This window comes from Prinia subflava, chromosome 8 (genome assembly GCF_021018805.1).
Source record: "Prinia subflava isolate CZ2003 ecotype Zambia chromosome 8, Cam_Psub_1.2, whole genome shotgun sequence".
Taxonomy (NCBI): Eukaryota; Metazoa; Chordata; class Aves; order Passeriformes; family Cisticolidae; genus Prinia; species Prinia subflava.
In genome coordinates, this window is record NC_086254.1 from 36,364,997 (window position 1) to 36,378,007 (window position 13,011).

General features: G+C 55.1%; 1 protein-coding gene across 9 annotated transcripts in view; it reads right to left on the minus strand.

Annotated features, from left to right (window-relative positions):
• Positions 1 to 13,011, minus strand: part of CHD6 (chromodomain helicase DNA binding protein 6) — an 89,499-nt gene that overhangs the window by 25,604 nt on the left and 50,884 nt on the right. For 7 of the 9 annotated variants that reach the window (XM_063404773.1, XM_063404775.1, XM_063404772.1 and 4 more), the window contains exons 5-18: positions 10,212 to 10,277; positions 9,703 to 9,761; positions 9,239 to 9,356; positions 8,016 to 8,102; positions 7,666 to 7,815; positions 7,262 to 7,383; positions 6,400 to 6,643; positions 5,795 to 5,971; positions 4,053 to 4,196; positions 3,058 to 3,313; positions 2,392 to 2,602; positions 1,701 to 1,896; positions 1,014 to 1,178; positions 454 to 633 (exon numbers count right to left, since the gene is read on the minus strand). In XM_063404773.1, the coding sequence (XP_063260843.1) occupies positions 454 to 633; positions 1,014 to 1,178; positions 1,701 to 1,896; positions 2,392 to 2,602; positions 3,058 to 3,313; positions 4,053 to 4,196; positions 5,795 to 5,971; positions 6,400 to 6,643; positions 7,262 to 7,383; positions 7,666 to 7,815; positions 8,016 to 8,102; positions 9,239 to 9,356; positions 9,703 to 9,761; positions 10,212 to 10,277 (2,175 nt within the window). The remainder of the gene's footprint in view (positions 1 to 453; positions 634 to 1,013; positions 1,179 to 1,700; positions 1,897 to 2,391; positions 2,603 to 3,057; positions 3,314 to 4,052; positions 4,197 to 5,794; positions 5,972 to 6,399; positions 6,644 to 7,261; positions 7,384 to 7,665; positions 7,816 to 8,015; positions 8,103 to 9,238; positions 9,357 to 9,702; positions 9,762 to 10,211; positions 10,278 to 13,011) is intronic. The other 2 variants (XM_063404776.1, XM_063404768.1) reach the window with 1 other exon arrangement.

Here is a 13,011-nt window from a genome sequence, read left to right on the forward strand (position 1 = left end):
AGTGGCCCAAGCAGACACTAGCTGGAGCATAGCATAGAGCTAGCTCCTCAGGCTCTATCTGGGTGTTTTGTCAGGCCCCACAGCACTCAGTTTCCATGGCACACCAGCACCTGGCTTTGGGCACCAAGCAACCCAGCAGCTGGGTCCTGCCACCATCTTGAGGTCCCTATGCAGAGCCAGACCTCATGGCTGAATCCTCCTAGGCAGCCTTCCATCACCTGCCAGGCTGGTGGCCCCTCCTCAATGCTCTGCCAACCACCAGAGAGACAGGAGACCATGTAGTGCCCCAGCAAGGTCTCACTCCTGGGCACAGTGGGACAGCAGAGCTTAACCTCAATGTGGACATGTCTCCACATACAGGTAGGAGGTTGGCCGATCACTACTTCCCTGCATGCTCCCCTTCCTCCACCTCCAAAGGAAATCCCCCTTCCCTCCCAGTGGAGCACAGCACACCTTTGCAAACGTGGAGCCCTTCCCTTCAGACTGGATCGTGATGGTCTGTGTCCTGCGCTGGAGGATCTGATCAATGTCTTCCTCACAGAACTTCGACCCCTCGTCCTCCTCATCCATGAGTGCACCGTAGGCACCCTTCCGCAGCAGGTCCTCCACCTCCATCTTGGAGAGCTGTTGAACCTGCCCAAAGCACAGGGGCATCACCAACCTGGCCAGCAACCATGACCACTGCACAACAGGAGAAGGCTCCTCCCTCTACTCCAGGAGAAAGGGCCCCAAGTCAACCCAGACTTGCTGCTGTTAAAGCAGAGAGGTCTTCTCCTGAGGGATTGTCAGGAATTTCAGTCCACGCCATCCCGGACACAGCATCACATATGTCCTATCCCCATGGCAGTGCAGGAACAGCCTGGCAGGCCAAAGACCAGCAGTGCGAGTGCGTAGGACTGGGCTCTCCTTCCACAAAACCTGCCCAGTCCCTGCTCTGACCTGGCAGTGACTTGCAGGAGAAGGAGATCTCCTGCAGAGGCTCCCACCTGGCCCCACTCCAGAAGCCAACCTACCCCATTGTTGCTGGCCTTGCGATTGATGTCCTGCAGCACAGCTTTATCCAGGCCCAGCTTCAGGCTGGCCTTGTCGAACATCTCCCGCTCATAGGAGTTCCTGGTGATGAGGCGATAGACCTTCACAGCCTTGCTTTGCCCGATCCGGTGGCAGCGAGCTTGAGCCTGTCAGTGCAGGGGGCACGGTGTCAGTGCAGGGAGCCCAGCTAAGTGAGGACTGTGTGGCTTGTAGCACCCTGCATCAGCATCTCCACTCACCCACTTGACCACAGTCACTTCCCACCCACCAGAGCACCTTCACTCCCTGCCTGTGGCTGACCTGGCAGGGCTCTGGAACAGCCTGCACAGCTGTGGAGCAGGAATGGGAGATCCCAGCACCCTCAGGCAAGGACACAGGGCTCAGGCTGGAGCCTCGGCTCTCTGCAGATGCAGCACACAACACCGTACGCACTCCAAAACCAGGTATGGACACAGTGTTGCCTGCTCTGTGGCCCATCTGTGCTTTCAAAACCACACTGTGATCTCCATGTCCTGTTCCTCTGCCCACATTCCTGCCAGCTATCCTGGCACAGCATCTAGTGCCCAGTACAGGTGGTGCTGCTGCCCTGTTCTCCCTGCCTCCTGTCACAAGTGATCGGAGCTGTGCCTCAGGACCTCCTGACAGCCTGGCCCTGTCCAGTCCATTACCTGCAGGTCATTCTGTGGGTTCCAGTCAGAGTCAAAGATGATGCAGGTGTCAGCAGCAGTCAGGTTGATGCCCAGCCCGCCTGCCCGTGTGCACAGGAGAAAGACGAAGCGATCCGAGTCGGGCTTGCAGAAGCGGTCGATGGCAGCCTGGCGCAGGTTGCCACGCACCCGCCCGTCAATGCGCTCATAGGTGTACCTGCTCAAGAGGGGAAGAGGGTACAGCAGAATCACAGCAGGGCCAGAAGAGGCTGTGGCTTTCAAATCCCTTTCTGCTTCTTCTCCCAGGCTGTGTGGGCACACCAGCCAGGACTTACTGGCAGAACCTGTGCCCAGGTGGAGGCCCAGGCCCCAGGTTAGCCTGTGTGTACTGTGGTTGTTCCCAAAAGCTGTCCCTCTTATGATGACAAAATCATCACAGCCTCACGGATATGGGGCTCATGGGAATTAGGACCAAGGGAAGGATCTACTTCCACCCGGTCACTCTGAGGCCTAGCCCTAGACTACACAAAATGAAAGGTCTGAGCTGCTTAGCTCTGGGGTCTCCGTACCCACCAGCAATAGATAGTAACTTGGATCCATCGGTTTGTGGGCATGGAATGGCCAAATCCCCAGCCTGTGTTGTGGCCACTCCATGTGCAGTGCATGGAGGTACTGTGGAGGAGCCGTGGTGAATGCTGGAGCCGGTACTAACCGTCTCTGGATGAGATAGTCTTCCAGGATGTCAAGGCAGCGCACCATCTGTGAGAAGATGAGCACCTTGTGCCCACCAGCGATCAGCTTGGGAAGCAGCTTATCAATGAGAACCAGCTTCCCAGCTGCCTGGATCATCGCCTGCAGCTGGAAGTCTGGTGCCTCTGGGCAGTGTGTTTTACGGAAGTCTTCCAGGATCTTCTCCTCTGCCCCTGCCAGGTGAAAAGGGATGTGAGCTCTTGGCAAGGCTGGCAGTGCAGCTGCCCAGGGCAGCAGCAAGGGACCACATGAGCAACAGAACCCATGCAGTCAGAGCTAGGGAGGCTGGCTAGAGACTCCCTGCAGACCCTCTACTCCTGAGACTAAACTTCTTCAGGGCTCACATCAGCTCTTGGCAGAACAAGTGAGGTTGGGATGTTGGTCCTGTGTCAGGACACCCCCATACACAGTGAGCCTCAGGAGACCCTGAGGTGCCTATCAGCAAGCAGCCCTTTGAGGGAGCTGGGCTGCCTGGGAAGGCAACAAGGCAGAGCACTGCCACACCACCAGCAAATGGCACAAGGCCTGAGCTGGCTCCCCAGCTGGCCAAGTTCTGTTGGGAGAGAACAGTAAATGTTGCAGCGATACCTGTGTGCCCCCCCACACAACTCCTGTGCACAGCCCTCACCATTGATGAGGTATGGGTGATTGCAGCACTTGCGCAGCTCCATCATGGTATTGATGAGATTGGGCATATTGTGCTGGTTGGCACCCTTAGAGAGGAAGGAGAAATTCTTCTCCAGGATGGCCCGGTAGTATTTCTTCTGGATATTGGTCAGCTCCACCTCAATGATGGTCTCCTGCTTGGGTGCCAGATTCTTCTCTACATCATCCTTCAGCCGTCGCAGCATCATGGGCTTCAGGATGGACTGCAGCTTCTTCACCTGCAGAGCAAGCACAGACACTCACTGCCCTCCCTGCACGGCAAGCACATGGGCCCAGCAGAGGGGTCTGCAAGACTAGAGTCTCCCCACGCTGCAAACCTACTACAGGTGACTCTGGAGCTGCTGCTCAGCAGCCAGCCAGGACACCTTCAGGAGCTGGAGTCCTTGGGGCAGGCATGACCAGTCCCAGGCTATGAACTCCACATGCTTCTGCTGCCAGCAGCCTCAGCTGTCTGATGTAGGAGGGCTGGGAGATTGGATGGTAGTCAAGATGGTGGTTGCTTCATGTGCCTTTGTCTGCTCCCAGAGAATAACAACTTTTGCACAATTTCCACATTCAAAAGGCAGTGAGGCAACTAAGCAGTTTCCCATGACCCACACTCAAGGAGAGCTTTGGAGGAAGGCTGTCCAGGGGAACCTGATAAGGCTGACTGACACATGGACTTACTGACCTCCCCATTCCCCCTGCTCTCTTGTTGGTCTCAGGAACAGACCAGGTGGAGAGGCAGGTGAGCTGTTCTACCCAGACATGCAAGGGCAGCAGAGAGTCAGTTGGGAGCAGACCACTGCAGGGGCAGGTCTCCTCTCCCCAGAGCAGTATTGGGGGCTCTGTCACAACTTGGCTTCTCCTGGTATAAGGAGTCTTATTCCATGAAGTGCATGTCTGAAAGCATGCCTGGTTTGGTCACCAGTTGTCCCAGTGGCTGTGCTAAGTCACCAGTATCATTCTTCCAAGTACCTGCTCCTCTGTCTTCAGGTCTCCAAACTCCTCCAGGAAGGCTGTCTCTGAGGGGAACTGCTGTGGCTCCAGAAAATTTAGGAGGCTGAAGAGCTCCTCTACTGAGTTCTGCAGGGGAGTTCCTGTCAGCAGCACCTTGTGCTCCTGTGAACACACAGGAAAGAGGTTGAGGGCTCAGCCCCATAGCTGGGGTTGAAGGTGTCCCAAGAGCACAATGCTTCTTGTCTTCCAGCCTAAGAAGCACTCTGGAAGCACACACATACACCCTGAGAGGCTCCCCTGGCCATGGTAACAATCTTGACCAAGCCCTTGCCACACAACACTGTCTTGTGGCTCCCAGAACGCTCCTGTACACATGGTCCAGTCTAGTTCTGTGCAACAACAGCCAAACCCAAGATCTCACACTGCTCCCAGGCTTCAGCCCTGCTCTGGCACAAGACGCTCAGGTAGGGCTGTGCTGGCACTGGACAGGGATGTTGACAGAGTCCAAGTTTCTGTGTTTTCAGCAGCAGGGAGTAAGACATCTGTCTTTGGGGCTCAGACAGAGCAAGAGGGAACAGGGCCCAGAGCCATGGGACACCAAGGGACAGCAGCGACCTGCTGCTAGGGCCAGTCTCGGCAGGGTGCTCCAAAATCAGCAGGCACAGGTAGTACTGTGCACTGGGAACAAGGGGAAGCTTTCCTTAGAGGTTCACCATGTACATAAATGTGCAGCAAAAAGAGATGGGGTCCAAACAACCCCCAAGACCTGGGGGTGAGAGGACCAGATGATCCCTCAAGGAGAATGCTCTCCCTCCCATGCCTGACAACATGGGCTCAGGCTTCAGGCACCACCAGCTGCTGGCCCTGGGTGCACCAGCTCCTCTGTTGCAGCACTGCCAGAGCCTTGGGCTCCCTCCTTGGGCTAATCCTCCTCCGGGTCTAATGGAGGAAATGTCCTCAGGAGTGGCCAGCTAAGCAAGAAGGGCAATTGTAAGGTGGGAGACTCCCACAGGACTTGTACAAAGGAAGGTGATGGTTTAGAAGGGGGACCAGTAGCTGGGGACCCAGCTTTGACCCAAGCTCACATCCCAGCAGGGCCCTGCACAAGACACAAAGTCAGGGGAAACAGCAAGGTCTTTTGGAACTTGTGGTAGTCACAAGACTAGCTATTCTCAGAGGCCTGACCCAGCTACAGGTGAGTGTGATGGAAGCTGGGTACAGCTGGAAGATCCAAAAGGCCTGTTGGCCTTTGGTCCAGCTAACAGCAATGCTGCTTTTCCCTGGGCTGGAAAAGAGCTGGATATCCAAATAATTTCTCATAGCAGCTCATTGATCTGTTTGTTAACCCACCCCTGGCATGGACTGATCCCACATTTGCACAGCAGTAAGAAACCAGCTCAAACACCACAGACCTGCCCAGTACAGGTCACAAGGCACAGCATGGCCAGGGTGCTGTTCAGGGCTGGCCAGCATCTGTCCCCATGTGCTGCAGCAGCTTACACATGTGCTGCAAGGCTGGGCAGGGCTCTGGCAGGGAGTACCCCCAGGTGGGAAGGCACAAAGAGAGTTAATATTCCACTTTGGCAAAAAAGTTTTTGAGGGCTGCAGGGCACCAGTGCCCCATACATCAAGGGGCCTCCTGGATGGTTTTCCTCCTGCCTGGCACAGGGCCTGAGTTGCTGACAGTGGCATCTGACTGCTTAACATGGCCATCTCCAGCCCACCCTGCTCCCAGGTGAACCTGGGCAGGACATGCTCACCAGGGCCATGAGCTTCAGCCCCTCCAGGAGTTTGCAGTTCCTGTTCTTCAGGCGGTGTGCCTCATCAATAACCACACAGCGCCACTGGATCTTCTTCAGCTCTGGGCAGTCAGCAAGGATCATCTCAAAGGTGGTGATAACCACCTGGAACTTGAAGATCCCAGGGAGTGGGTTACCCTAGGGAAACAGAAACCAGACTTTGAGTCCTGAAGGGTGGCAGTACACTGTCAGACCTCCTGTCTGACAATATCAGTGTGAGCATCCGACTCTGAGCTGGAATTTCCCCAGATCTCTCTCAAGCACTGGGCAGGTTTCTGCAAGCCTCCTTGACGGCCACAAGCTGTGTATCTCCAGACAGACACTGCCCCAGGGCAGGCACACAGGCCTGGACAAGAACCAGGGCTATGCTGCACACTCCCCGTTCTGCGTGAGTTGTGCCTGTTCACTCATACACGGTGCAACTTGAGCCCATGCCAGCAAATGAGGCTGTAAGGATCACATTTCCCTCTCCAAAGGAACAAGCTCCACAGGCAGCTCAGTGCTTCCCAAGTAAAGGAAGCCAGGGCTGGGCGACGCATGCTGGGAGGGCTGTGAGCATCAGTCACCTGTGTGTCCCTGTACACCATCTCGTACTGCTGGATCATCTGCCGGCTGATCTGGCTGCCATGGTACACGATGGCATTCATCTCCGTCCACGTGCGGAACTCCCTCTCCCAGTTTGTGATGGTGGAGAGAGGTGCGATGATGAGGAAGGGGCCATGGATGCCCATCAGGAATATCTCTGAGAGGAAAGTGATTGACTGGATTGTCTTCCCCAGCCCCATCTCATCAGCCAGGATGCAGTTCTTCCTGCAGAGATGGACAGGGTCAGGTCAATGTGGCTCTTGGGGGCAGAAAACCCTCTGTCACCAACTTTTTTATGGGACGTCAGGCACACCACCTCTGCCCACACTTCTCTGACCCTGCAGCATGGAGGGACTTTGGTACAGTGGCCCAAATCTGTCTGGGTAAGCCAGCCAACTTCTTATAAAATCACGGATTCAAAATCAGCATGAAAGATGCTGTTTTTCAGGTACACATGAGCTAGGGAAAGATGCATCTGATGGCCTGCTGCAGCTGAGAACATGTATATTCCATCCTGCCTGCCACACAATGGGTCACCAACAGCCTGGTCAATACCAAAAAAACAGGTGTATGTTAGAACCATAGCTAAGCCCTATTATCTTCAAGACTCATCAGCATTTACCAGGGAGAAACATTCCTAAAGACTCAGTTGCAAAGCTAAAGCAAATACACTGGGTCTGGCAGCTGCCTGCCAGCTCCAGGACTTGAAGGACTCAGTGGCTGCTCTGTCAGGCCCTCTTTGTCCCCTCTGCTCCCCAGCTTCTCTGTTCCCATGACAGCACACACAGGACCTGCAGCCACCAGGACTGCTCATGGCAGCACTGGGCTCCAGCGCCTCCTCACCTGTTATACCAGTTAAAGAGAAGCCAGTTCATTCCTTCCAGCTGATACTCCCGCAGCTGGTTGCTGTTCTTGTACTCCCGGGACTTCTCCAGCTTCTGCCAGGACTCAGATGCTGGGCGCTCCTAGGAGGGGACAGCAGGAGCAAGGTCCATGGGAGATGCTAATGCCCAGTGAGGCCAGATCCTGCTGCTGGGTCTGCACATCAGGGACAACACCCTCAAAGCAGTCACTGACAGCTGAGTCACAGCAAGGGCTTGGCCTCTGGAACCCACCCTCAGACCTCCAGAGGGGAGGATACAGGGCTTGCACTGCAGCACCAGGGACAAGGTCAACATTATTGGACTGTAGCAAGACACAGCCAGTCCCTGTGCCCAGGGCAGCAAGCTGTCAGCCGGGTACGTTACCTCGGGGTACGTTACCATGTGCTTGATTTCTGGAGGGATTTGGAGGGCTTCAAACTCTTTAATCTTCCCTGGATCAACATCCTCCTCCAGCTCCCAGGTGCTCTCCTCATAGGGCAGTGAGCACCACTTCACCAAGTAGTGAGTCACCTCCTGCAGCACAGAGAGAGACAGGCTCAGAGACAGAGAGGGTCAGCAGCCCTCCATCCACCCTGTGCCAAGGGTCCTCAAGGATAGGGAAAGCTGTGCAAGGGAAGGCTGGGAAGGCTCAGGGTGCTCAGAGATGACCCACAATGTACACCATGGGGCCAGGCCTTCTCACCATGGAGCAAGTAAGAGATGCAACCTCTCACCTCCCCAGTGTCAGGGTCCTTTGTGTGAGCTACCTCCAGAATTCGATCTACCTCCACGTAGTCCGGGTTGAACAAATCCTCATCAGGCTGTGATGATAAACAGTAAAGCAGGAGGTAAGTTCAAGGTGATTCCAGGGTTAAACAGATGGGCACAAGTAAACAGCTGCAGGGCATCACCAGGATGCTGCTAGCTGTGTGCAACACACCAAGTGCCCTGGACACAGGTACAGACATCTGTCTCTGGGCAGGGAGGATGCAGGAGCTCGGCAGAAGGCAAAGCTCTTTCTTTAGAGCAGTCACATGCTCTGTGCTGCCCTTGCTGGGAGGCAGGAATGTCCTCTCCAGCCTATCTGGCCCCAAGGTACAGGTCGTAAGCTGTCTGCTCCAGCTGATGTGCAGCATACAGAGCTGTGACAGCCACAGTGCATGACACTCAATGAACCCCAAGGGTGCAAGACGTGACACCTTGGTCTCTGTCTCTGCGTCCCTCTTGCCCCACCTAGCATAGTCCTTGAAGAGGCATGGCCTATGGCTTGGGAAGGAGAAAAATCAGGCTTCTACACTCACAACTCCCCAAGCCCCAGTTAGTTACAGGAAAAGAGCATGTGCTCCTTGCAGAACTGTCAGTGGCACAGAGTGTTCCAACACATGCTTTTTTTTTTTTGCATCCTGAGAAAGACCCCAAACAGACTTGCGAGTGAGAAATTTGACACACACCCTCAGCTTTCCAGCTACAATGTAGAAATTTTCATAGCCTGCTGGCCTGATTTACACTTGTAAGGGGCAGTTTGAGGAGATCCAACAACTATCTGGAGCAGCAAGATAAATTACAGAACACCTTTCATACTAAGCTAGATTAATCTCCTTATAGAACAGAGCAGGCAGGAGCTGCCCTAAGCCCAGATATTTATAGCTCCCTCTGTCCTATAGCGTCTCTGCTCCACCACAGAAGCACCTCCAGCCCTATGTGCTGCCCTCCCTTCCACCAAGCAACTCTTCCAGAGCTGGCAATGCCTGGCAAGTGACACTTGTCACCCTGCTCATAATTCCAGTAGTGACACTACAAGTGTCCAGGGCAGAGTCATGGACCCTCAGCTCCAGCCCTGGTGCCTTTGGCCCAGGAGATGGACTGGTCTCAACAGCAAGGTGTCAGGGGCAGCTCCTGGCCTGCTCCTGCACGGCACTGAGGTCAGGCACCACTGCTCACTGTGCTCCACTCTCACCTCTGTAAAAATATGTTTCATCTGAGCCTGCTTGTTCCGGAAGCGCTTTATCTTCTGCGAAATCCTGGGGTCTTTCTCCAGCTCCTCCAGCGTTGCCCATTTACAGTGGAGGTAAGAGCTGCAGGGGGGAAAAAATCAACAACATGGGACCAAGAGGCCTTTGGTCTCAAAGCCATCCACTACACGGAGCAGTGTGGATCTCCCAGAGATGCAGAGAATGCCCAGCCCATGCCTATGCCACCCCAAACTGAGGAAAGCCCATGGCCCAGGACCAGGCCAAGACCAAGCACCAAAGCTGCAGCAGCTTCCCTGCTTCCCACCACCACAGCTGGCTCAGGAGGACAGAGGCAGAAAAACAGGGATGCTGGGGCTGCAGCTAGGGATAGGATGTAGGTGGGAGCACACTGTCCTTGCTCCTGCATGCACAAGGTCCACAGAGGAAAGTACCACAACACTGCACGTACAAGTTCCTGTACTTGACGTAGAACTCCTCTGTCTCAAATGCCAGGCCTCCAGGATGAGTCTGAAACCAAGGGAAGGAGAGTCAGAGGCTGTGCAAAAGCTGGGGGGGGTCATGCTCAGCCATCCCCTGCCTGGCCACACGCTCCAGGGACTGAGCCCCAGGGACGGTGAGGACAGCCAGGCATTCGTTGTGCTCCAGAGACACAATAGCCCTGGGAAACATGATGTGAGACCACCCTTGAGCAAGAGGGACTCCAACACCTTCTGGGCATCAGGGCATCAGCCCAGGCCTGACTCCTCTCCAGAAGCTTTACGGTGCCCAGGATAGGGGATGCACCAGAGTGATCCACAGCTCAGAAAGGTGCCAGTTTGGGCATATCCCAGCACCCCACCACAGGAGCAAGAGCACCAACTGCTGCTACATCTCACGTCCCTGCTCCACAGGGCAGCCAGGGCCTCATCCCTCCTCTGCACAGGGACTTCCAGCCCCAATGACATCTTTGCCACTCACCTCCTTCTGAACCATCCTGGAGGCAAGGATCTTCTCAATGATATTGGCATCATCCTCAGGAGGCTCCTGGGGACAGGAAAACAGATCTCTGTTTTTCTGGCTCATCACCTGCCCCTGGCACTCTCCTAGCACAGAATGGCTGCTTGCTCCTCTCCAGTCCCCCGGACAGACAGACAGAGTTGGCACTGGGAGTTGGGAGAGCTGTGCTTGTGGAGCCCTTGCTGGGTGCGAGGTTGTAAGTGCTGCCACTCACTCACCACTCGCCTGTCCTCTTCAGGTCAGCCAGACCACAGCACTGTTGGGTTTGCTGCATGGGTCCTTCCAGCTGCACCAGGGCAGCCAGAGAGGGTGGAAAGTCTCCCAGGAAAGGGAGCTTGGGCACCTTTGCCCATGGACTCAAGGAAAGAAATATGCCAAAACGTGCACATTCCTGCTCCAAGGCACTCTTCATGCCACATTCTTGTCATGCCTTGGCAGTTATACAGCCCCGTAGTGCTGTATGGCCCTAAGGACCTCAGGAGAGCAGGCAGCATATCTGTCAGGCCCTGCCACATCTCATCCACACAATGTCATCTGCCCATAGCCACAGGACATGGGCAACAGCACCTCACCCCACCACTCTCCATGCAGCTCTTCTTGGCAGGATGGAAGTGCTGTCTCCTTCCCTCTGCAGGCTTCTACTCTGTCCCTAAAGACTCATCCATAGATCCCTCTGCTGGCACCCAGGGCCTCCCAGCACAGCCCCTCTCACTGAGCACAGGCTTTGCTGCAGCTGGCCCTAATGCTGTCCTGCTGCCAGCTCTGGGGATGTGGAAGCTCTCCTGGCCGTGGCTGTGCCAGGACCAGCCCCAACAAATGTCAAGGGACAAGAGAGCCAGGCTAGTGCCTGTCCGTGCTGCAGAGGAGACACACAGAGGAAGATTCAGGGGAGATGACAGATACCAAAAACATGGAACCTGCTTGAGCATTAGAAATATCAGTTCTGCTTTGGCTGGAAGATAGTGCAGCAGAAAGAGGAGCAAAGTGCAGAGCAGAAAGCAGAAGGACTTTGTTCATTCCTTTCCGACAGATGCAGAGTATAGACCAAGGCAAAGAAGCCCTGAGGTGTCACTTCACAGACTAGAAAGTCTCAAAGAAAGGCATGGGGCAGCCTGGGGAAGGAGAAACAGATAGGCCATACCACACTACTCACCTGAAAGTGTTTGGGAAAGCCAAGACCATGCCCAAGGCCACAGCAACCCTTCCATCCCCAGCCCAGAGGTGATTGCTGCCTTGGCACTGCCCTTGAGTGCAGGCCAGGATGTTGGACCCAGCACCACAACACAATAAGCAGGAAACAGCAGGTCTGCCTGGGCCCCTTGGCTGCCATCTGAGACCCAGAGCAGGATTTCTGCCCTATCTGGGGAACTCTGCCCTACACTGGGCTAAGATAGCTGAAGGGAACATGCAGTAGGTGCTCCTGCCACAATCACTGTGCAGTGCCTGTTCCCCCATGCCCAGACATCCCCCCTGGCACTGCTGAGCTCTGCTTGACCCCCCCCACAGAGAGTTGGTGTGAACATGGCCATCCCAATAGTCCAGTGCCCTGGTGCTGGGAGCTCCCATGCTGATCCACAGCCCTTACACACGCTTTCACTGGCTTGTGCCTCATTGCTGGCTGCCTGAAGGCTGCTAGAGGAGCCGTGCACTGCCCAAAGAGCTGTTTAGGACCATGTCCAGGATGCAGGGGGAAAGCTGCAAGTCCAGGCCATGGAGAGAGCAGCCCTGAGGTCACAGCACTCACATCCTGCCCTGCCTGTCAGTTCCAATCCTGGAGCAGCTACAGCAGGTCCATCTGGGCAGGCCTCAGAACAACCACCTAGCCTTGCTGCTTTGGACACCAGCCTTAATGACCCATCTGCAGCAGGACAATCTGAGGTGGAAGTTTAGGACTGAGAGAAGAACCAGGTGGGAGCGTGGACACATGCCAAAGGCAGCTCATACCTGCTGCTTTGAAAATCTCACTTGGAGAGATGACTGCCAGGAGCCCAGCTGGGACACAGCCTCAGGCAGAGCTGAAGCAGCACTGGCAGCATGTCCTGTGAGGCAAAAGCCCAGGCCAGGCACGGACCATCAGGTCAGGGCTTTTCTCAACAGAGCTAATACCCACCAAAACCTTGGGAAGAGGGGACTAGAGAAGGTAACAGAAACACTGAAAACAACTAGTGACCGTAATTAATGTTTGGCAGCTTTGTTGTTGACCAGAGAGATGGAATGAGTTGCAGAATTCAACACACAGTCACAGACAAGTTGGAAGGAGCAGCCAGCACCCACCAGGAGCCAGCACTGAGCCAGTGGGCAGAGGCAGAAGGACAGCAAGGCCTAAGCCACAGTGGCACTGGGTAGTCCCTACCATGCTGCCCAGATCCCCGCCACGCTTCCCAGCAGATCAGCTCAGCTGGCAAGGGTCAGGCTGGCATCACTATGCTCTGAGGCACTGTTGGACAGCAGCAACGTGGGCAGAAAATAATGACCTGCTACCTACAAAGCCCTCAGCTGGCAGGAACAAAATTAAAATAGAGTCATCATGGACAGGAGCTACAGAGACCAAAGGCAAAGGTGGGCATGGGCTTGGGTAGGACATGTCCAGCTGCATGACACATTCCAGAGGCCTTAGTCTCCAAGCAGGAGGGGGACAGTTGGATCAGCATACCTCTCATCCACCTCACAGTTCTTGAAAAGCCAGCCTGAACCCTCCCAGACAGGCACTCTCTCACCCCATCCTTAAGCTGAGACCATCACTTCCTCAAGCCTCAGCACT